The sequence below is a fragment of the Neomonachus schauinslandi genome, chromosome 4 (genome assembly GCF_002201575.2).
Source record: "Neomonachus schauinslandi chromosome 4, ASM220157v2, whole genome shotgun sequence".
NCBI classification, from domain to species: Eukaryota; Metazoa; Chordata; class Mammalia; order Carnivora; family Phocidae; genus Neomonachus; species Neomonachus schauinslandi.
The window spans coordinates 52531952-52556892 of record NC_058406.1 but is presented as its reverse complement, the minus strand read 5'-3'; the positions used below and the strand labels follow the sequence as shown (position 1 = coordinate 52556892).

The window sequence follows — 24941 nt, the reverse complement described above, 5'->3', positions numbered from 1 at the left end:
CCAAGCTCACTCCCACCACGCAGAGCCCCGCCCGCGCCACGCAAAGCCCCGCCCAGTTCGCCCATAACCCCGCCTCCAGCCCTCGGAGTTCCGCCCCACCCGGTGATCCAGGTCCTGAGCTTGTCCTGGAAACCCAGTCTCAGCGTGTAAACCCGACCTTGCCGCTGGAGCCCTCCTCCTAGATCTTGAGTCCTACGGGTAATCCCCGAACCTGCCCCACGTTCACTCCTTCAATCCGTCGGCTGGGGCCTCGGCTCCTCCCGCACCGCTGGGTCCGCGGGCCAAGACACTCCAGCGCAGCCAACCCAGTTCAGGTCCAGCGCAACCAAGACCCAGAATTGCGGTTCCTGGCTACAAGGAATCTCTGCCTGAGGGTGGAGAACGAGAAAATGGGGAGAAGGAAGGGGGGAAATTACAATCGGTAGGGAAGGAAGGGACACCGACTTACTGAGCAGCATTATTCTCTGAGCCCCAACGTGCTTCTGTGTGTGCCGGTCTGCGTTTACCTGTGACTGCGGCCGAGCTGGAGATGGGAGCACCAGAGAAAAGGCCCCGAGGAGACATCCCTCCTGAAGATCTTGGCATTTGCATGGACTTGCCTTGCTTAATACTAACTTATTAACACTTTTCAAGCACTCGTTTTCTCCCTTACACCCTGGTTTATTTAGAGACACGAAGACCAATAACCTCTTTTCCGTCTGAAACGTTCAGGAACCTTTAAATAAATATTATTCTTAGACCTTAGGACCTCAAAGTCTGCAGGTAACCAAGGCCAATTTAAACTTCCTGGGGCCATTTTGTACTTACTTTTCCTCACAGGAATGGGGGGTTTTGTCTTGGTAGGGCCAATCTGGAAGAGACCTTAAAAGCCATTTGATCCAGTGCTTTATTTTACCTTTATGAAAAGAGGTTCAGAAAAGGTAGGACTTCCCAGCTCTTTGGAGGTTGGATTACAGGCCACTTATGCCTCATTGTAGCTGAGAACTACTGCCCCTTTTCTATTGCTTTTTTCTAATTTTCAAAGAGACTGAAAGATAAAGGGGTTCCCCTGGCTGCCTGAGAAGTACAAATTCTCACCACCACCACCTTTCAGGATCCCCATTCAGTTTACCTTTTGAAAACTGTGAATTTGTTTTTCTAGCCTGTCCCATTTCTCCTCATAGATGTAAGGTACACTTATTAAAAACATTGTGTTGCTAATACCTGGCTCACTGTAGACCCCTGCAGGTCCAGAATTACACTGTGCTCTACTTTGTAGCCTGCAATCTACTCAAAATTGTTGAGAATGTTTTTTTTCCCTCTTTTGAGTATCACATTCTTTCTAATACCTGTTAAAGCATTCAGGGGAAACTGCCTATCAGCCAGCCATAGGCTGGAAGCCTGTCCTTTTTAACTCCTTTACCATAGTGCCAAGCTGCTCTCATGAGAAAGTTCAGACTTTTCCCCCCTTAATTGATTAGGATTTTCTATGGGGTCAGATCTCCCCATTTCCCTTTCTATTCCCAGGCATCCAGCAAGTGTTTGAAAAGCCATATATAAAGGTTTGCTGGAGCCTTCCAAGTCAGCCTGAGGCCAGTCCCACAGAAGGGAAGTGATTTTGGAGAAAAGTGACATTACCTCAGAGGTGCAGCTTGGTTTGAGTGCCTGAGGCTTAGCAGTAAGAAACTGAAAGATGGTGAGAAGCAAAAAGATGAGGTGTTTGCTCAGGGGTAATGTCTGAAATCAGAAAAATGCAGACAGTATTCATCTCTAAATTAGGTTCCTGGACCTTATTTCTAAGTGTGTGTGGGAGGGGGTTGGGGGTGGGGTAGGAAAACTTCCCACACAACACCAAGCAATTCTTGGACACCAACAGGGTGTCCTACAATTCAGTTCAATTTTGATACTATCTACCTGGAGATAGCATCAAATTCCATAGGTTAAGGGTTTAGTCCTATGAGACTCCGCACCTCTCACCCTCCGACACCAGTCACAAGCCAGGTTGTTACCTATGCTTCTGACCTACCTTGGACTTGAGACACCAGTTTTAAGTCGAGGTTGTTACCTGTACTTCTGATGGACTGGCTATAAATCAGAGGTTCCCAGGACCTCCTCCTGTTTAATTTGCTAGAGCAGCTCACAGAATTCAAAGAAACATTTTGCTTACTAGATCACTGGTTTATTTTAAAAGGCTATCCACTCGGGGTGCCTGGGTGGCTCAGATGGTTGAGCATCTGCCTTCGGCTCAGGTCACGATCCCAGGGTCCTGGGATCGAGTCCCGCATCGGGCTCCCTGCTCGGTGCAGAGCCTGCTTCTCCCTCTCCCTCTGCCATTCCCTCTGCTTGTGCTCTCCTGTCTATCTCTCTGTCAAAAAAAAAAAAAAAAAAGGCTAACCACTCAGGAACAGCCAGATGGAAGAGATGGATACGGCAAGGTGTGGGGAAAGGACACTGAGCTCACGTGCCCGCTCCAGGTGTACCCTTCTGTCCACATCTCCAGGTATTCACCAACTGGAAGCTCTCTGAAACCAATGCTTCTGGGTTGTTTTTTTTTTTTTTTTTTAAGATTTTATTTATTTGAGAGAGAGAGCAAGCATGAGAGGGGGGAGGGTCAGAGGGAGAAGCAGACTCCACTGAGCAGGGACCCCGATGTGGGACTCGATGCTGGGACTCCAGGATCATGACCCGAGCCGAAGGCAGTCGCCTAACCAACTGAGCCACCCGGGCGCCCCTCTTCTGAGTTTTTATGGAGGCTTCATTACATAGACACAATCAATTAAATCACTGGCCATTGGCAACTGATTCAACCTCCAGCCCCTCTCCCCTCCCCGAAGGTCATGGGATAGGACTGAAAGTGCCAACCCTCTTAAAAACGTGGTTGGCTCCATTGGCAACCAGCTGGATCCTTAGATGCTTTCCAAAAGTCACCTCATTAACAAAAGACATCTTTATCACTCTCTACACTTAAGGGAATTCCAAGGGTTTTGGGAGCAGTGAGCCAGGAACTGTGGATGAAGACCAAATATATATAAGAAAAATATTTTGGTCATCTAAATGATCAGATATATACTTCTTATAAATCACAATATCACAGTTCCCAACAAGGTTCCTGCCCACGCCATCTGTCCTTTCCAGTTTACTAAACACTCTAAAAGAGAAAGCCTCTTTCTAAAGGCTTTAACCATCCCCTGAGAAAATCTGCTTTCCTTTTGCCAGATGCTGCACTGAAAAATTGTTCGTCCACTTACCCATTCCATGTTTCCTCAAGAATAAAAGAGTCACCAAAAAAGAAAGTAAAACCCTAGAAGCTGAAACCTACCCCCGACTTGGATGTGTAAGATCCACATCCTCCACCATGCTGCCTAGGACTTCAGTGAACCACTTTAGATAAACTGTCATAGTCTCTCCTGGCATTGAATTCCCTCACACTATGAACTAGGTTATATTATCTCCATCTTGCAGATGGGAAAACTGAGGCTCAAATAGTAACTAGGGAGTAGAGAAGCTGAGATACAACCCAAAACCGTCCAACTCTACAGTCAGACAGTCAGCACTCGTACTACTCCCTCTAAATCTGTTGTAGGAATTAGAAGAACAGCAACCTCCTGTGTTTTACAGGGCAATCAAATCCACTTGTTCATTTTGATTTTCCCTTACATATCTATTAGTATCTGGCATACAGTTTACACAAAATATTGGTTGAATTAACAAAAATTAGTAAGTTTGTCATCCACAGTACCATCTCTCCCTATCCTACAGAAAAGACCTAGCTTCAAACCCCAGCTCTGGGTAAATGTCTCCATGAGGTAGGATTTACAAAAACTGCCTCTCAGAACTTTTTGAGAATTAAATGAGAAAACAAATGTATATCATAGCACCTGGGGTCGTGCATGCAAGATAGATGCAGTGGCAACCATCTGCACTGGGGTAGGCTCTCGAATCAATTCTTAAGTCAAACCTAAGGGTGATGCAACCATTGAAATCAGTCAATGTTAGTTTCTCTCCCTAACTCTCAACCACTACTTCTTTTCACACAGCCATTCCCTTTACAGAACCTACAATTCAAATCTCTGCCATTTTACGTAGGCAGATCTCTGTCATTCCAAGGATGTAGAAATAAGGGCCAAAGGCACAAGTTTCTTTTGAAGCTTTTTTCTATTTGTGTTGTTCACTCCCTACAACCCAAGGTTTCAGTGTAATTCCAGCCCCAATACTGACCTGCAGTGATCTACTTTGTCCTACAATCAGTAACAATGACAATAGCTCCTATTTCGTGAGTACTCACTTGATAGCAGTTTATATGGTCCCTAATTCCTCCATTGCAGGGTTGCTCCAATTACCTCTATTGTACAGGTGATAAAATTAAGCCTTAGTTTAAGAAACTTGTCGAATATGACAGTCCTTAAGTAGAAAAACCAGGATTTAAACGCAGTCTTCTGATCTCAAACCAATACTGTACCATTATGACAAACACCATGATTTATCTTTAAAAAGAACAACCAAAACCTATTTATTTGACCTAAACTCCCTCATGGATGTTTCCAGCAGGGAAAGTGTCCTGTTGCTGTGAAAACTGTTTCTGGAATCCAACGTTTGTGTTCAGTCCTTACACAATGGTGTTTCATCAGCAGTATTAGGATCCAACTTGAACATTCTTCCAGACAAAGACAGTACAGGGATGATTCAAATGCTTTTGATTTGCAGCATATGCTTCCAAATGAACATGCTGCTTCTATCCTTAAAGAACTAAAATACAGTTGACCCTTGAACAATACAGGTTTGACCTGTACAGGTCTATTTATACATGGATTTTTTCAATAAATACAGCACAGTACTGTAAATGTGTTTTCTCTTCCTTGTGATTTTCTTTACATTTTTTTTTCTCTAGCTTATTTTACTGTACGAATACAGTATTCTGTAATACAGAACATTATACATTATACTGTATTATATACATATACATACAAAATATCTGTCAATCGACTTTATGTTATCATTAAGGCTCCTGGTCAACAATAGTAGGCTATTAGTAGTTAAGTTTTGGGGGAGTCAAAAGTTATACATGGATTTTTGACCGTGTGGGGGGTCAGAAACCCTAATCCCTGCACTTTTCAGGGGTCAGCTGTATCTGTTTTGACAAAGTCCCAGACTCCCAGGATTAATCCCTTTGCTTCAGCATACAAACACAGCTTTGAATATCCATTAATATTCTATTTAGGAGACCAGAATTTCTACGCTGATTCTTTCTGAAACAGTGTTTTTGTAGCATGATCCAAAGTAAGTGTGTGTGTGTGTGTGTGTGTGTGTGTGTGTATAGGGGAAAGGGCGGTATGGGGGTGGTTAAAGTATAAATCCAGAAATCCTCTCAGATTACATTTTGATGCAATTGTATTAAATGCTTTTCATATTCTTTTCCCATAACTTTTCTTAAAAGTGAATCATGTCAGAAGACATAACTCAAACTTGTCATTAAATTCCTATAAGAGCAAAAATAACAAGTTTCTACAAATATTTTTGAGCCTTTTAATATACATTACAAATATTTTAGACCAATCACATTTTGTTGTGTGTAACATATTTACAAAACAAAAAATATATTACAATAAACATGAATGAAACAGTGAATCTGATCAACAACAAGCTTTGTCACAACCAGATATTTAAAAGGAATGCAAAAACCTGTTGGTCTGCATATGTTAAGAGTTTTGAGATAAATAGGGGTCCAGAATTATAATGTATCTGGAAAAGAGATGAAGGAAATCCCAAATTCAATAAGTTAGGTAAGATTTTTTCTCATTGCTAATTACATAATGTTTAATGATGTTTTATACTGTGAACATTGATGAATTACCCAAAAATGATACAAAGCTAATATAGTTCTATAATTTCAAAATGTACGTGACATTCACATAATATCCTTTTAATTATTATCATTATATACTGTAGTTCACACAATATCTACAAATGTGAATGAGAAAAAAAAAAAACCAGGTCACAGCAACATGTCTCACATTCCAATTTTAAATAAGACAAGCACATACTGGATCAAACATTATTTCATAATACGTTAATAAATAACACCTATTTTGTTATGGTTACCTTGAACAGTGTACAGCTGTTAATTAAAAAGAGAACATTTTCTGTGAGTTTCACATTGTCAATAAAGGGTAAAATAAATAACAAACATAACAAAAAAAGGAAGGAAGAGAAAGAAAGCAAGAAAGTGAGCAAGCAAGCAAGCAAGAGAGAGAGTTAGTTCCATATAGAACAGAAAGTATTTTTGACATGCTGCTTTTCTGGTACAGTTTGCCACAAGAAAATTAAAATAGAAACAAAAAATGATTGTCTTTTAAAAACAATTTTTGAAAGCTTTTCACAATATTAAGCATGAACTTTTAAGATTAGCATGGAAATCTTTTTGCCCATCTGCTTTGCATATATATACTATGCACATCGTGTATGTGCACACCCAGAGAGACTTCCTGAAGTCACGGGATAGCAACTGCTGAGCCCTCAAAATGAGAAACAGCCAAAACACTGGACTGAAATCCAACCAGTGTGAAGTCTGCAAAGGTCTCCTTCTTGCTTGGCTTTTACAGATGTCCCTGTGTGAATGCTGTTCCTGTGGACCTCCAGCTACTTTGAAAACAATAAACCCCACTGTAATAATCCAAGAGATCCAGTTTCAACAGGTGGGAGGGGAACCATTTGCCTGGATCCTGACAAGCCACCTGACTCAGTGGGAAGGTGAGCACAGCTCTCCCGCCGCAGCTGCGCCTACCTCATTACTCGTGTTCAGTGTGGGGTTTCTATGCTCTCACCACAACTGCTCACAAACCTAGAGGACAGGGACTCCTTCCTAGATGTCGGTCCTGATACAATGTGACTGTGCCAAACTGCCTCGCAACCTGTTTCCAGCTAAGAACATTTTCTTGACTAAGCAAAAGAAAGAGCATGAAGGCTTATGGCAAAATTGTTTCTTTCAAATCAGGTTTAGAGTTGAAATTACATCATGAAGACATTTTCTTTAAGCAACCACAGTTTTCTAAAGGGAGAGGAAGGTAGCAGCCCACCTTTCTGACCAGGAACAAAGATTTCTATCTCCACAGAGCTCCCTGTTTTCTTTAGTCAGCATTTCCACTAAGTTTTAGCTTATCCAGGAAGAGCTGGCAATCACTGGATTGTAATACAATCACTTCCCACAGTTCAAGTTCTTTTACATCAGTCAGTCCTCTTGACCAAAAGAAGTATACAGTATTATGCTAAAGACCATTGTAAATTTCCATAAAAATAAAATACTCGGTGGTTGTGTTCCTAGAATCTATGTAAAGCCATGGCTCAAATTACATCTTTCCAAGAAAATCTAAAAACCATTAGTTAAAATCCATCATGTAATCCAATTATCATAGCTTTTGCTCATTAATCCTGTTCTCAGACAATGAGATGGGTGTTATGCCTTCGGCGACCTGTTTTCCATTTCCCCACAAAATGCTGAGTCAGCTCCCCAGAGGACAGGCTGGAATGTTGTAACTCCACAAGGTCCTCTGACTGAAAGTTCCTCCCCTGCTTTGGACTTTTTATGGTGGGGACTTGAGGAAACAAACATCCACATTCCTTATCAATGAGGAATTAATTCATGAGTAATTTGACAGTTTAGTACTAGATACATATTACTGGAGTTTTTGGTTCACCTGTGAAAACTTCGGAATTGTGACGCACACTAAGCATTAGCACAGGTCTGCAGCAGGGATGGAAAAGCTCATAAATTAATACAAGGGCTTTTGACCTTGATTTTCAAATTCAGACCAGGCATCATTGAGCTCCATGAAAATCATCTTTGCATATTGTTCATAAGGTTGCCCGGTAGCCTGTAGAAAAAACATAAACAAAACAACACATTAGATACTACAGACCAAAATTTTATTTGTTTTTTTTTTGTTTTTGGGTTTTTTTTAAAGATTTTATTTATTTATTTATTTGAGAGAGAGAGAATGAGAGAGAGCCCATGAGAGGGGGGGATGGTCAGAGGGAGAAGCAGACTCCCCGCCGAGCAGGGAGCCTGATGCGGGACTCGATTCAGGGACTCCAGGATCATGACCTGAGCCGAAGGCAGTCGCTTAACCAACTGAGCCACCCAGGCCCCCCCAAAATTTTATTTGTATTACAATTTTCACTGCTAATGTGGGGGCTCCAAGTAATTGAAATGTTTTTCCAATAGGCCATTTCTCTTTTTATAGCTCAATCTATGTGACCCTGATTACTATGACCTCCCCAGAATTCCCCTTAGGAATTCACATATGGTAACTAGTCCGTGAATGCGCTTACTGAGTGCTTACAGAGCACTTACTGAGTAATGAAAGACGCACCATTCTCCAGAAGTACCTACCAATGACAAAGGCTCATGACAGCCTATCTACAATTGATTGTATTTCTAAATTCCTATTTTCCCATCACTTCCCGGACTTTTGGCTAAGATCAAATGTAAATTCCTATTTTCCCATTTCTAAAAAAAATTAAGTTCTTGGTGACTGGTGACATGGGCATAGTTTGTGTGTTTTTCTAGGTTCTTGTTTCTCATTCTCTTTTGATTCACTGAAACACATCGTTTCTCATTAACTCTTCTCTTCAGACTAATCACCAAAAGTATGGAGAAATGAAAATCAAATCTATCAAATTCAAGCATGTGTTCCCAAGTGGCATTTCAACCATAGCCTCACATAACAGGACTGGTATAAATAACACCGACTTCATCTATATGACAGCAAGGTGACTCACTTCTGTCTAAGAGGTTTCTATGTATTATGATGATTTCAACCGGGGCCATGTGGTAGTTTCTGACATTGTAGAGCACCTATATGTGGATATGCCTCCATGAAAACATAAACTGGCATCATCAATAGGATGACAAATTTAGGTCCATTTTGAATACTTTGTTGATTTCCACCAGTTCTGCCAACTACATTCTAAAGCTTCTTCCCTATAGCCGTGACTAAACGTACTGCTGTATCTCTACAACAGAAAAATTTTCCTCTGTCCAGCCCTTAGCCCACCCTTACTATTTGTTATAGGCCAGGACACAATTTATATCTGATCCCTAAAAGTTAGTCAGTGGTAAATCATACACCTGAGTAAAGCCCCTTCACTCCATACTTCACTCCATTATTGTATTACATAGTTTAATTTCTCTTGCTTTGTAAAGGGCAAGTTATACTCACTTTATCTGGGTGCACCACCAGCACAGCCTTCCTGTACACCTTTTTCACCTGCTCAGGTGTTACCAGGTCTGCCATACCAACTGGTTTCCACTTGGTCTCCCCAGCCCACAGCACAGTGTGCATCGTGGACAGAAGTGCTCTGATATTTCTCTCTTTGCCTTCAATCCATTCCAGAATCTGTCAACACAGAGGGAATTAGGAAATTCAAATGTTTTCAAGTCACAAAGATCTCCACCAAGACTCTGGAAACCCCTCCCGCCCCAGCAACATCAACTACTTGGGGCTCTGTGAATACTCCAAGCTCTTTCCTCAACCTGGGATCCTTTTCCACCTCTATCTCCTGGTCTTTCTGGTTGACCCTTCATCATCCTTTTAAAGCCTGTTCAGGAATTTCATACTGTTCGCCTTTGACTGCTTGAATTCCTTCCTCTCGGCCCCACCTCGGAGTTAATCTCACTCCTAAAGCATGAACTCCATGGATGCACACCCATGTCTACTTTGGTCTCTGTTATCTGCCTCTGTCGGGTGTCTGGCAGACAGACACTAAATAAGTACCCCTTGAAAAAAAGAACAAATTTCTTTGAGCTAATTCCTTGAACATGTTTCTGTCATATGTGTGATACTTTATTGAAATCATCCATGTGTTTGTCTTTCTTTGCCATTAGGCAGAGTTGTTTGAGAAAAGGTACTGTTTCTTATACATCAGTATAACTCAGGAGCCAAATCACATGCCTGGTTCAAAACACAGCTCAAAAATTGTTAAATGAATGAATCCAAGTAGTTATATGAATGCTCATAATTTGAATCTTCTCAGTTTGAGCAAATGAGGTGATTAATTTGAAGGGTTTGTAAGAATGCACCAGTATTTAGCACATAACAGATGTTCAGCGGGTATTTGTTGGTGAATGATGGCTACTCTCCCAAGCAACTAAATACCCTGTGCCAGCTAAATAACCAAGCATAGTTTAAAAGAAATGAACCACTTTCTTTCAAAGAAAACTGTCAAGAGTTTGCCTAATGAACAGATGTTATTGAGATGGAGCATAGAGTTTTGGAAGAAATATGAAACCTCTCTGGTGTTACATGAAGTAAAGACACATGCAAACAAAGGATCCCATATTGCCCTCAAAAGAGTATCCAAGAATCTATATATCTTTAACAAATCTGGAATTATGTTACATTTTCTCAAAATGTGTAAGATGGACTGGCTGTGCTAATCCTGGTTCTGGAGATCCTTTAATGTGGTCAACAAATTAGAGCACCATCTCCCAGTTAGTTCTAGTGTCAGCATATTTAGTACTTTGTCAGGTAGAAATTCACCCTTTCCATCTGTGAGAACATTCCAGTTCTTTTGATCTTTTACAAACCCATTCTCCACTACCTCACACAATTCATCCCCATAACTACCCTTTTGTTTCCAGGCTAAACCAGGAGTACCTGGTTTACAATTTTTTTTTTAATGGGGAACTATTCTTTTCCCCCAAATCCATTGCTACCTAGACTTCTAGAATCAAAACAGATAAAAGTAGAACTAGTCTGGTTGAAAGGTGGGGGGAAGCAGTGAGAAAGCCAGGAACCAGGAACATTGATGGCTCCACACCTGTGACCTTGTCACATGACAGTCACACCAAATAATCACACTTGGCCAGGGGCTCACTCACCTTTAATTTCTCAGGATCCATTTCCTTAGCCATTTCCTCCTTTCTCATCTCAGCTATTGTTCGAGGCCCCTTTTTGTCTTTGTGTGCATTGAAACCTTGACCAGAAAGTAGGTCTTCAAAGTCAGCTGCTTTTTGTTTCCCTTCTGTAACAGAATTTTTGAAAAATCATTATAATTTTTACTCTTTTTATTTTTAATCCACCAAAGATATTTTTATTAACAAAGAATGTATTATTTGTTTCAGGGGCACAGGTCTGTGATTCATCAGTCTTACACAATTTACAGAGCTAACCATAATACACACCCTCCTCCAATGTCCATCACCCAGCCACCCCATCCCTCCCACCCCCTCCACTCCAGCAACCCTCAGTTTGTTTCCTGAGATTAAGAGTGTCTTATGGTTTGTGTCCCTCTCTGGTTTCGTCTTGTTTCATTTTTCCCTCCCTTCCCAGATGATCCTGTCTTGTTTCTCAAATTCCTCGTATCAGTGAGATCATATGATAATTGTCTTTCTCTGACTTATTTTCACTTAGCATAATACCCTCTAGTTCCACCCACGTCGTTGCAAATGGTAAGATTTTGGGGTCTTTTTGATGACTGAATAATATTCCTGTGTGTATGTGTGTGTGTGTGTACCCCACATCTTCTTTATCCATTCATCTGTTGATGGACATCTAGGCTCTTTCCATAGCTTGGCTATTGTGGACATTGCTGCTATAAACATCGGGGTGCACATACCCCTTCGGATCCCTACATTTGTATCTTTGGGGTAAATACCCAGTAGTGCAATTGCTGGGTCATACGGTAGCTCTATCTTCAACTTTTTGAGGAAGCTCCATACTGTTTTCCAGAGTGGCTGCACCAGCTTGCATTCCCACCAACAGCGTAGGAGGGTTCTCCTTTCTCTACATCTTCGCCAACATCTGTCGTTTCCTGCTTTGTTAATTTTAGCCATTCTGACTGGTGTGAGGTGGTATCTCACTGAGGTTTTGATTTGGATTTCCCTGATGCCGAGCGACGTTGAGCACTTTTTCATGTGTCTGTTGGCCATTTGGATGTCTTCTTTGCAGAAATGTCTGTTCATGTCTTCTGCCCATTTCTGGATTGGATTATTTGTTCTTTGGGTGTTGAGTTTGATAAGTTCTTTATAGATTTTGCATACTACCCTTTATCTGATAGGTCACTTGCAAATAGCTTCTCCTATTCTGTCAGTTGTCTTTTGGTTTTGTTGACTGTTTCCTCTGCTGTGCAAAAGCTTTTTATCTTGATGAAGTCCTGATAGTTCATTTTTGCCCTTGCTTCCCTAGCCTTTGGTGATGTTTCTAGGAAGGAGTTGCTTCGGCTGAGGTCAAAAAGGTTGCTGCCTGTGTTCTCCTTTAGGATTTTGATGGACTCCTGTCTCACATTGAGGTCTTTCACCCATTTTGAGTCTATTTTTGTGTGTGGTATAAGGAAATACCACAGTTTCATTCTTCTGCATGTAGCTGTCCAATTTTCCCAACACCATTTGTTGAAGAGACTGTCTTTTTTTCCATTGGACATTCTTTCCTGCTTTGTCGAAGATTAGTTGACCATAGAGTTGAGTGTCCATTTCTGGGCTCTCTATTCTGTTCCATTGATCTATGTGTCTGTTTTTGTGCCAGTACCATACTGTCTTGATGATGACAGCTTTGTAATAGAGCTTGAAGTCTGGAATTGTGATGCCGCCAGCTTTGCTTTTCTTTTTCAACATTCCTCTGGCTATTCGGGGTCTTTTCTGGTTCCATACAAATTTTAGGATTTGTTCCATTTCTTTGAAAAAAGTGGATGGTATTTTGATAGGGATTGCATTTAATGTGTAGATTGCTCTAGGTAGCACAGACATTTCCACAATATTTGTTCTTCCAATCCATGAGCATGGAACGTTTTTCCATTTCTTTGCGTCTTCCTCAATTTCTTTCTCTTTTTTTTTAAATTATTTTTTTTTAAAGATTTTATTTATCTATTTATTTGAGAGAGAGAGAGAGAGAGAGAAACAGCATGAGAGGGGAGAGGGTCAGAGGGAGAAGCAGGCTCCCCGCTGAGTCGGGAGCCCGATGTGGGACTTGATCCCAGGACTCCGGGACCATGACCTGAGCCGAAGGCAGTCTTAACCAACTGAGCCACCCAGGCGCCCTTCCTCAATTTCTTTCATGAGTATTCTATAGTTTTCTGCGTACAGATTCTTTGCCTCTTTGAGTAGATTTATTCCTAGGTATCTTATGGTTTTGGGTGCAATTGTAAATGGGATTGACTCCTTAATTGCTCTTTCTTCTGTCTCGTTGTTGGTGTATAGAAATGCCACTGATTTCTGTGCATTGATTTAATACCCTACCACTTTACTGAATTCCTGTATGAGTTCTAGCAGTTTTGGGGTGGAGTCTTTTGGGTTTTTCACATAAAGTATCATATCATCGGCAAAGAGTGAGAGTTTGACTTCTTTGCCGATTCGGATGCCTTTTATTTCTTTTTGTTGTTTGATTGCTGAGGCTAGGGCTTCTAGTACTATGTTGAATAGCAGTGGTGATAGTGGACATCCCTGCTGTGTTCCTGACCTTAGGGGAAAAGCTCTCAGTTTTTCCCCATTGAGAATGATACTCGCTGTGGGCTTTTCATAGATGGCTTTTATGATATTGAGGTATGTACCCTCTATCCCTACACTGTGAAGAGTTTTAATCAAGAAAGGATACTGTACTTTGTCAAATGCTTTTTCTGCATCTATTGAGAGGATCACATGGTTCTTGTTCTTTCTTTTATTAATGTATTGTATCACATTGATTGATTTGTGATGTTGAACCAACCTTGCAGCCCAGGGATAAATCCCACTTGGTCGTGGTGAATAATCCTTTTAATGTACTGTTGGATCCTATTGGCTACTATTTTGGTGAGAATTTTTGCATCCATGTTCATCAGGGATATCAGTCTGTAATTCTCCTTTTTGATGGGGTCTTTGTCTAGTTTTGGGATCAAGGTAATGCTGGCCTCATAAAATGAGTTTGGAAGTTTTCCTTCCATTTCTATTTTTTGGGAACAGTTTCTGAAGAATAGGTATTAGTTCTTCTTTAAATGTTTGGTAGAATTCTCCTGGGAAGCCATCTGGCCCTGGGCTCTTGTTTTTTGGGAGATTTTTGATTACCGCTTCAATTTCCTTTCTGTTCAGGTTTTCTATTTCTTCCTGGTTCAGTTTGGGTAGTTTTATACATCTCTGGGAATGCATCCATTTCTTCCAGATTGTCTAATTTGCTGGCATATAGTTGCTCATAATATGTTCTTATAATTGTTTGTATTTCCTTGGTGTTGGTTGTGATCTCTCCTCTTTCATTCATGATTTTATTTATTTGGGTCATTTCTCTTTTCTTTTTGATAAGTCTGGCCAGGGGTTTATCAATCTTATTAATTCTTTCAAAGAACCAGCTCCTAGTTTCATTGATCTGTTATATTGTCCTTTTGGTTTCTATTTCATTGATTTCTGCTCTGATCTTTATTATTTCTCTTCTCCTGCTGGGTTTAGGCTTTATTTGCTATTCTTTCTCCAGCTCCTTTACGTGTAGGGTTAGGTTATGTATTTGAGACCTTTCTTGTTTCTTGAGAAAGGCTTGTATTGCTATATACTTTCCTATTAGGACCACCTTTGCTTCATCCCAAAGATTTTGAACAGTTGTGTTTTCATTTTCATTTGTTTCCATGAAATTTTTTAAATTCTTCTTTCATTTCTTGGTTGACCCATTCATTCTTTAGTAGGATGCTCTTTAGCCTCCATGTATTTGAGTTCTTTCCAACATTCTTCTTGTGACTGAGTTCTAGTTTCAAAGCATTGTGGTCCGAAAATATGCAGGGAATGATCCCAATCTTTTGGTACCGGTTGAGACCTGATTTATGACCTAGGATGTGATCTATTCTGGAGAATGTTCCATGGGCACTAGAGAAGAATGTGTATTCTGTTACTTTGGGATGGAATGTTCTGAATATATCTGTGAAGTCCATCTGGTCCACTGTGTCATTTAAAGCCTTTATTTCCTTGTTGATCTTTTGCTTAGATGATCTGTCCATTTCAGTGAGGGGGGTGTTAAAGTCCCCTACTATTATTGTATTGTTGTCGATGTGTTTCTTTGATTTTGTTATTATTTGGCTTATATAATTGGCTGCTCCCATTTTAGGGGCATAGATATTTACAATTGTTAGATATTCTTGTTGGATAGACACTTTAAGTAGGATATAGTGTCCTTCCTCATCTCTTATTATAGTCTTTGGTTTAAAATCTAATTTATCTGATGCAAGGATTGTCACCCCAGTTTTCTTTTGATGTCCATTAGCATGGTAAATGGTTTTTCCACCCCCTCACTTTCAATCTGGAGGTATCTTTCAGTCTAAAATGAGTCTCTTGCAGACAGCATATAGATGGGTCTTGTTTTTTTAACCAATCTGATACCCTGTGTCTTTTGATTGGGACATTTAGCCCATTTACATTCTAGGTAAATATTGAAAGATATGAATTTAGTGCCATTGTATTGCCTCTGTTCCTTTCTGTTCTATGTTACTTTTAGGCTCTCTCTTTGCTTAGAGGACCCTTTTCAATATTTCTTATAGGGCTGGTTTGGTGTTCGCAAATTCTTCTAGTTTTTGTTTGTCCTGGAAGCTTTTTTCTCTCTCCTTCTATTTTCAATGACAGCCAAGCTGGATATAGTATTCTTGGCTGCATATTCTTCTCATTTAGTGCCCTGAATATATCATGCCAGTCCTTTCTGGCCTGCCAGGTCTCTGTGGATAGGTCTGCTGCCAATCTAATGTTTCTACTGTTGTAGGTTACAGACCTCTTGTCCCGAGCTGCTTTCAGGATTTTCTCTTTGTCTCTGAGACTTGTAAATTTTACTATTAGATGTCAGGGTGTTGACCTATTTTTACTGATTTTGAGGGGGGTGGTCTGTGACTTCTGGATTTTGATGCCTGTTTCCTTCCCCAAATTAGGGAAGTTCTCCACTTTAATTTGCTCCAATATACCTTCTGCCCCCCTCTCTCTTTCTTCTGGGATCCCAATTATTCTAATATTGTTTCGTCTTATGGTATCACTGATCTCTTGAATTCTCCCCTTGTGATCCAGTAGTCGTTTATCTCTCTTTTTCTTAGCTTCTTTATTCTCCATCATTTGGTCTTCTGTATCACTAATTCTTTCTTCTGCCTCATTTATCCTAGCAGTTAGAGCCTCCATTTTTTATTGCACCTCATTAATAGCCTTTTTGATTTTGACTTGGTTAGATTTTAATTCTTTTATTTCTCCAGAAAGGGATTCTCTAGTAACTTCTATGCTTTCTTCAAGCCCAGCTAGTATCTTTATAATCGTCATTCTGAACTCTGGTTCCGACATCTTACTAATGTCCGTATTGATTAGGTCCCTAGCAGTGGTTACTGCCTCTTGGTCTTTTTTTTTTTGAGGTGAGTTTTTCCATTTTGTCATTTCGTCCAGAGAAGAATAGATGAGAGAACAAAATACTAAAAGGGTAACAACAACCCCAGAAAAATATACACTAAACAAATTGGAAGAGACCCAAAACCGGGGGGAAAAGAAAGGGGAAAAAAAAAAATGATCAGGCTGGTGAGCAGAACAGAGCCACACACTAGATTTTGGGTGTATTTTGGTCTGTTAGAAGAAACTGCCTCCCAAAATTTTAAAGGGTAATATGTATATATATACAAAAATAAGGGTAAATATGATGAAGGGATGGAATATGACTATAAAGATGAAAATTCAAAAAAGATTTTAAAAAAGGAATTCATAAGAAGTTGGTTGAAAAAGGAAAGAAGAAAAATGTAAAAAAAATAGAAAAAGAAAAAATAAAGAAAATTTAAAAAATTAACTTTGAAAGAATAAAGACATGGGAAAAAAGCCATGAATTCTCTGTGCTGTATTCCCCTAGTGCTGGAGTTCTGCCATTCTCATTGATTGGTAAACTTGGTCTTGGCTGGATGTTCTTTCTGATCTTCTAGGGGAGGGGCCTGTTGCCATGGTTCTCAAATGTCTTTGCTGGAGGTGGCCCTGCCCTTGCCGGGCCAGGCTAGGTAATCTGCTTGGGTTTGCTCTTGGGAGCTTTTGTTCCCTGCAAGCTTTCCATGCAGCTTTGGAGGACGAGAATGAAAATGGCCCCGGAGGAGCCGAGAACTCGGGGCCCCACTCCTCAGTGAGCCCCCAGAGAAAAGCAGTCAATCACTCCCGTCTCCCTGGTCTCCGGCCGCACTCCATGCTCACCCAGCCTGTGACCGAGCATTTCTGTCTCTGGCACATGACCCCATTTGGAGTCTCCAAACCCAGCAGATTTCTGCGGTGCACTCCCACGCCACTCCTCCCGGGGGAGGAAGGGGAGTCTTCCTGGCTGCTGCTTGTTGGTTCCCTGTTGGAAGAGCAGTTGCCTGACTATGCCGTGGATCACAGTTTATGGCAACCCTGAGCTGAGAGCCCACTCCTCGGCTCTGTCTCTGCAGCCAGCTTCCCCGCTCCGATACCTGGGAGCTCTGCCGCACTCAGGCACCCCCGGGCTTTCTGTGACCCCAAGGGTCCTGAGACCACACTGTCCCAGCAAGGGTTCCACCCCCTGCTTAGCCACTGGAGCAACGTCCCTCAGGGAAGCAGACTTCTAAAAGTTCTGATTTTGTGCTCTGGGGCTCTATCACTTGCCAGGAATGGCTGACGGAGGCCCCCTCCCCCACCACCTATTCTCCTGAATATCACCTGGGATTCACTTCTCCGCATGTCCTACCTTCCAGAAAGTGGTCACTTTTCTGTTCAGAGAGTTGTTGCTATTCTTTTCTTCGATCTCCTGTTGAGTTTGTAGGTGTCAGATTGGTTTGATAACTATCTAGCTGAATTCCTGGGACCAGATGAAATTTAGGTCTCCTACTCCTCCGCCATCTTGCTGCTCCCCTATAATTTTTACTCTTAAACATAAAATCCTATCACCTCATAACACTTAGTGTCTCAAAGGTGCTTTCACATGCATTAGTCCTCTTACTCCTTAAACTTACCCAATGAGTAAGGTATGAGACTGTCATGCCCATTTGACAGATGAGGAAAATGAGGTCTGGAGAACCTAAGAGATTTGCCCAGAATCATATACCACGTCCGTGGCAAAGATAGGACTCCAGGTTGTTAGACTAAATCCAACTCCATAACACCTTTCCCACTGTATCATCTTTTCATAGCTGAGGATATTCGTGATGCACCCCAACCCCACCTGCCCTAGTCATACAACTAGTTAGTATCAGCAATGGGACTAACACCTGGGTTTGGGTACTTGCAGTCCACGGATGCCACTGCTTTCCTGCCCACACCCAGCTGACAGTTTGAGTCCCTCACAACAGTGCTCTTTTTCACCAAGTCTGCTTGTGGCTTCACAATCTTTCTTAATGTTTGGAGAGGCATGGTGGCAAAGAGCAAAGTCTCTGGAGCTGGACTCCCCAGGCTTGAATTATACCTCTGCCACTTACTGGCCAATGTAACCTTGGAGCAAGTCACTTATCATCTGCATGCCTCAATTTTCTCATTTGTAAAACAGGGATGGTGTTAACAATACTACTTACCTCATAGGGTTGTTGTGAGAATTGATAATTTAACATCTTAAAGGGTTAGAATAGTGCCTCTTTAAATGTTTATTACATTAAAACAGAACCAAAACACAGAAATCCATGCTGTCAATGCCCATCAACCAAAGTTGGCATGTGAAATGAAACCCATTTGTCATCTCTATACTGTAAGACATTCTGAACACACACCCGCACATGCACATGCTAAAATGTAAGTGGTCTGAGATGATGGAATTTGTCTGTCTTGTTCACTGCCATAATCCCCAATGTTTTCTACACTGAAGATGGTCCATAAATATCTGCTGACTGAAGCCAATCACCCTACATCTACTCAAAACAAAAATGGAGGGAAAGCCACAAGACTCTATGGAATTGTCTAAGCAATATCCACTGCTAACCAAAGAACAAACATGATGTTACATATTCCCAAGAAAAAAATCCCTGTCATGTTATTATTTTGAGAAGGCACTTGTGTCATATCCAGTAGAGTGTGACAGTTAAAGAGAAGGGGTTCTGGAGCAACATTGCCTAGGTTCCAATCTTGCCTTTGTCACTTACAAGCTATATGGACTTAAGAAATTATTTATCTGTGGGGCGCCTGGGTGGCTCAGTTGTTAAGTGTCTGCCTTTGGCTCAGGTCACGATCCCAGGGTCCTGGGATCGAGTCCCACTCCAGGCTCCCTGCCTGGCAGGAGGCCTGCTTCTCCCTCTCCCACTGCCCCTGCTTGTGTTCCTGCTCTCGCTATCTCTCTCTCTCTGTCAAATAAATAAATAAAATCTTTAAAAAAAAAAAAGAAATTATCTCTGTCATAGATTTTTTTAATCTATGCCATGGGGTTGGTTTTGAAGATTATATGAAATAATACATGAAACTGCTTGGAAAAGCACCTGACACATAGTAAGCCCTCAATGTTAGCTACAGTTACTAGAAAAAGTAGAATTTCCTTTTCCATGTTCCACAGAGAGAAAGACCTGTTTCCTCACCATGTCCCTAAACATCTATACATTTAGTTCTTGAGTATGATCAGATCAATTGAAATGTAAAATACATTATAATAGGCTGTTTAAGAAACTCAAAATTAACCATCCCCGCAAGGCAAAATACATTATTTTTTCCTTGTTATCAAGAATCCCATTCAAAAAAAAAAAAAAAAAAGGAAAAGAAAGAGTCCTTTCCAGAGCATCCTCTAGCCTTAGCTGTTGGCCCATTTTGTGTTCTTTTAACTTTCTTCTTAGAAGAGAGGGAAAAAAACCATCACAGAAAACCGAATGATCTCAGAAACATCCACCAACCAGAGCATAAGCAAGACCAAATGTTCAAGATGTACACACTCCTCTAATCAGGATCCAAGGGCAAATATGAACAGTGCTTGCAAGGTTCCCAACCTTTCTCTCCTATCCCCTCTTCCAAAGGCATAACAGCTTCAAGAACCAGCCACCCCTCCATTCATATCCACTCCATATTCAGTTAGAGCTACTAAGCTAGGTGCTAATGATAACATGACACAGTCCCTGCTCTCCCTCCGGTCTCCATGTGGAAAGAGACAGACAAGTCTCAAAATAACGCAAGTCACAAAATAACGCAAGTGTTAAGAGCATGGTAAACCCAGGTACTTCAGGCACAGAGTGGGAGGTAGGGATCACGGTGTGCCTCTACAGCTGTAAGATTCACTCAGAAAGCACTGGAATTGTTTTCTGTCTCCTTCTTCGGACACACACACATATATACGTGTAGTATGACAATACAGGCTACCCTCTGGTCAGGCTACACACCATAATCCTTACCCAAATTAGCTGATCCTTTCCCGCGTTCGCTCGGCCCCCCAGGCATGGCTGAGAAGCTCACGTTGTAGTTGGGTCGGTTCTGGGGAGACGAGTGGGGGACGCTGCTGGTCTGTGGCTTCGACTGTGTCTGCTGCCAGCCATAGCCACCTCCCTGCTGCCACCCTCCCCCCATGGGCTGGGGAGATGCTTTCTGCGGCGAGCTGAGAGGTGGAAATCCTCCACCCAATCCAGTTGGCGTGGTGGGTTTGCTGGCAAATGAAGAACTACCTACAGAAACAAAAAGAGAGACACAGAGGAATGCTATTTTGAGTAGCCTCTAATTCCTCTGTCCCGAGTTACTGTTTTCAGTGACTTTAGTGGAAATGACCTTGACTGATAGCACCATTAACCTTCCTAATAGTTAAAGAAACTGCAGGTATATATTTCCTTTAATCTCCACAGTGACATTTTTAGGTATGTATTAATAGCCCCATCATTTTCTTCAGACAAACAAACTGCAGTTCAGAGCAGTTAAGTGATTTTTTTTCAAGTCACACAACCAACAAGTGGCAGAACTGGGACTTGAATCCAAGTCTTTGACTCCAAGCCTGAAGAGCCCTGGCTTTTCCCACTGTGCCATCTCTTCTCTCCTCCCCACCTTCTAAGCACATTCGGTTTTTTCACTGTAAGAGAAACTACCAAATGACAAGAACAGAGAATAAAGCAAAATACATTCACTCACTAAGGTACTACTTACATGTCAATGATTAAGATTAATCATTGTTTGTTATAAGTACAAACGTGGTTAGTGCCCAAGAGTAAACAAAGATGTTTTAAAATTTCACAAGTAGGTTTCAATTTCACACTTCTTGCATTTCACTGCAGGAGAGTAAACACAGCCAACACTATGACAACTTGGAACCAGGCAAAGGATCTTACTCAAGCTTTACAAAAATGATTATTAGTTTGTGCCAGGAATTTAAGTAGAATTCTGATTCCACAATCTCCTAACTTTTAAGAGTTGCTGCATACATGCTGGGCTGTTTCCAAAATACAAAGACCAGCTGTGACTTGTGTTTAAAGAGATAAAATGAGAAACTGAAATGTGGTGATCTCTAGGAACCCTTTCATGCACCAAACCCAAAGTAACAGTGATAATAAAATAACTAACATTTATGTACAAATTATGTTTGTATATATTACTGCTTTCAATCTACACAACACTCTTAAGGAGGTAGGCAGTACTATTGATCCCACTTTATTTTTTTTATATTTTTAATCCATAAATACTTATTTTTAAATTTATTTTTATTTTAAATTTAATTAACATATAGTGTATTATTAATTTCATAGGTAGAATTTAGTGATTCTTCAGTTGCATATAAGACCCAGTGCTCATTCCAACAAGTGTCCTCTTAATGCCCATCACCCAGGTACCCCATCGCCTACCCAGCTCCCCTCCAGCAACCTTCAGTTTGTTTCCTATATTTAAGAGTCTCTTATGATTTGTCGCCCTCTCTGATTTTGTCTTATTTTTCCTTCCCTTCCCCTTTGTTCATCTGATTTGTTTCTTAAATTCCACATGAGTGAAATCACATGATATTTGTCTTTCTCTGTCTTATTTCGCTTAGCATAATACCCTCTAGTTCCATCCACATCATTGCAAATGGCAAGATTTCATTCTTTTTGATGGTTGAGTAATACTCCATTGTATATATATATACCACATCTTCTTTATCCATTCATCTGTTGATGGACATCTGGACTCTTCCCATAGTTTGGCTATTGTGGACATTTTGCTGCTATAAACATTGGAATGCATGTGCCCCTTCAAATCACTCTTTGTATCCTTTGGATTAATACCTAATAGTGCAATTGCTGGATCATGGGGTAGTTCTATTTTTAACTTTTTGAGGAACCTCCATACTGTCTTTTTTTTTTTTTAAGATTTTATTTATTTATTTGACAGAGAGAGACACAGCGAGAGAGGGAACATAAGCAGGGGGAGTAGGAGAGGTAGAAGCAGGCTTCCCGCTTAGGAGAGAGCCTGATGTGGGGCTTGATCCCAGGACCCTGGGATCATGACCTGAGCTGAAGGCAGACGCTTCACGACTGAGCCACCCAGGCGCCCCTCTATACTGTCTTCTAGAGTGGCTGCACCAGTTTGCATTCCCACCAACAGTGTAAAAGGGTTCCCCTTTCTCCTCATCCTTGCCAACATCTCGTTTCCTGAATTGTTAATTTTAGCCATTCTGACCGGTATCTCATTGTGGTTTTGATTTGTGCCAAGTGACATTGAGCATTTTTTCATGTTGACCCCACTTTAAAAATTTGGATTTAAATGGATTTAAATTTAAATCCAAATCTCAGAGAAGTTTCCTGACACGCTCATGATCTCACAGCTAGTTAACGGTACTGGGACTTGACTATAGGCATCCTACCTCCAAATGTCATGCTCATTTGCTGCACCCATAATCCCTAATTCCTCCCCAAATCTCTGAACCTGTTACTACAATTTATCCCTTACTGTCTCTTCTCTCCATAGATCTTTCCCTTTATTCTCATATAGGACTCCTTCTTCCTTCTCCCCTGGGAATGCTGCATTATGGACACTAGGGCTTGGAGTCAATCTGAGTTTGAGTCTCAGCTTTATCACCCATTCACGCACGCATATATGCATCCATCCATCCATCCATTCATTCATCAGTTTTTATAGGGCATCTGTGTGCCATCTACTGTGCTGGGCGCTGGGAACACAGCACTGGGAATATGATCTACAGAAAATTATTGCTCTTCTGAAGCTCAGTGAAAACCTTCACCTCATGGAGCCTCCATTTCCTCATTTGTAAAACCAGAACTACATCTATATCACAGGTATACCATAAAGACACAAAGACTTTATGGAAATATTTCACAAACCCTGAATTAAGCAAATTAGGAGGCATTATATATTATAATATGATGCAAGTTCATATGCCCAGCATACACTGGTACATCATAAGGGCTCATGGTATTGCCCCCTGTCAGTGTGTAACTCAGAGCACGAAGTGTCTTTCATGGGCTCCTGGGCCCACCTGCCAACAGCACATCAACATACACCTTAGGCTGGGTATTCATTCTGCACTGGGATTTCATTTTACAGTTTAAGGATGTTTACTATCTTCCCTTCTGAATATATATATGTGTGTGCGCGTGAGTGTGTGTGTATGTATACACACATATATATATATAATTTTAAAATTCAATAAATATGGAAAAGCCTAAAAACTAAAAAAAAAAAAAAAGTTTCCATAATCCCATTACACTGCCATTTATTCATTCACTTATAAAACACCATCCAGCATCTTTCACATGCTAGGCTGCAGACACGGTGGTGAAAAGGCAAACGCTGATCCTGCTCTCAAGAGGCTCATCAATATTGCAGGATTTTCTGATGCCTACTCTTCCAGAATATTCTCTACCCATGTTCAGAAATTTAATTTTTAATGCTACTGAAGCTGGGAACTGACAAAAATGCAAAGCAGCAGCTAAACCCAGAGGCCACTGCTATCCTCAATTAAAAGCTAAAGCAGTGGTTATCAGCCTTAGTTATGCATTATAATCACCTGGGGAGCTTTTAAAACTCCCTATACTCAGGCCACAGCCAGACCAATTAGATCAGAATGTCTATGGGAGGAACTAAGGCACTGGTGTTCACATCAGAATTGTTGAATGTGAAAATACCTTTTGGAGAAGGACACTGTCTTTTGTCTTTTCTGAAATGCAGCTATGTAATTTAGAAGTTTCATTTTAATCCTTAAAGCAATTGCCATGGTGTCAAAAATTCTGGCTTGTAGCCCTTGCTTATACACCTGTTCACTGTGTGGCTTCAGGAAAGTCACTTAACTTTCCTAAATTATGTGACTTGAAAAATGAAGAAATTTAGGAAACCAATTTTCCCAGCAGTTGTAATAATTACTATCTTTCAAAACTGACAAAGAAGTCCTGAATTCCTCCCAGTAGGTTTGTTGTTGTAGTGATATGGGTGTAGATATTCTGAAATTATTTTTGTTGTAGGACAGTTAGTGTTGTTGAGATCCAGGGCAACGGAAGACACATATGTAGAATAGGGCAACGCACGGAAGATCCCTGTGGTACTGGATGGGATTTTATATATAGTTATACCCACTCATCTCCTCTCTCTAGCTCCTGAAAGACAGAGCAATGACACCCACTGTAGTACCAATGAACACACTTGGAGCACAGAACTTGGTTTCCAAATGCCATTTCTACAAAAAGGAATAAGGATTCCTTGGAGAATGACTGATTTTAGGACTGGGGAACAAATATTTCAAGACAAGCCTGGAGCATCTTGTTGTGCCATAAAGAAAGAAGGTTCTCAAAAACTGATGGACACAAGTGAAAAGGACAGAGGAGCCAGAAAAAAAGGGGTTTTCACAAACCAAACCAAATCTGAGATGAATCAAAATGATTCAAATCAATCAAAAAGGAATCTATTAGTCCATTCCGATGAGAGACAGAGAGAGAAAAAAAAAAAGAGATTCTTTTTAGAGTTGAATGCCAATTAATATACACAAAAAGAAGGGCAGAATCAGAAAATCACAATTTTGCAACCATAGTAATAACTGCCTCAGGCAAGAATCATTAATGACTGCTAAAGCCAGTAGCTAAATCAGATGGAGAAGAGGATATTCTCACAGAGGGTAGTCTCAAATTGTCTCCAGATTCCTCAT

The 24941-nt window shown here is 40.9% G+C and overlaps 1 protein-coding gene across 3 annotated transcripts in view; it reads right to left on the bottom strand.

Annotated features, from left to right (window-relative positions):
- Positions 1-6349: 6349 nt before the first annotated feature.
- DNAJC6 (DnaJ heat shock protein family (Hsp40) member C6) overlaps positions 6350-24941 on the bottom strand; it is a 143914-nt gene continuing 125322 nt past the window's right edge. For 2 of the 3 annotated variants that reach the window (XM_021679967.1, XM_021679966.1), the window contains exons 16-19: positions 20230-20496; positions 10856-10998; positions 9195-9371; positions 7746-7847 (exon numbers count right to left, since the gene is read on the bottom strand). In XM_021679967.1, the coding sequence (XP_021535642.1) occupies positions 7746-7847; positions 9195-9371; positions 10856-10998; positions 20230-20496 (689 nt within the window). Of the gene's footprint in view, positions 7848-9194; positions 9372-10855; positions 10999-20229; positions 20497-24941 lie in introns of all 3 variants that reach the window. The other variant, XM_021679968.2, reaches the window with a different exon arrangement.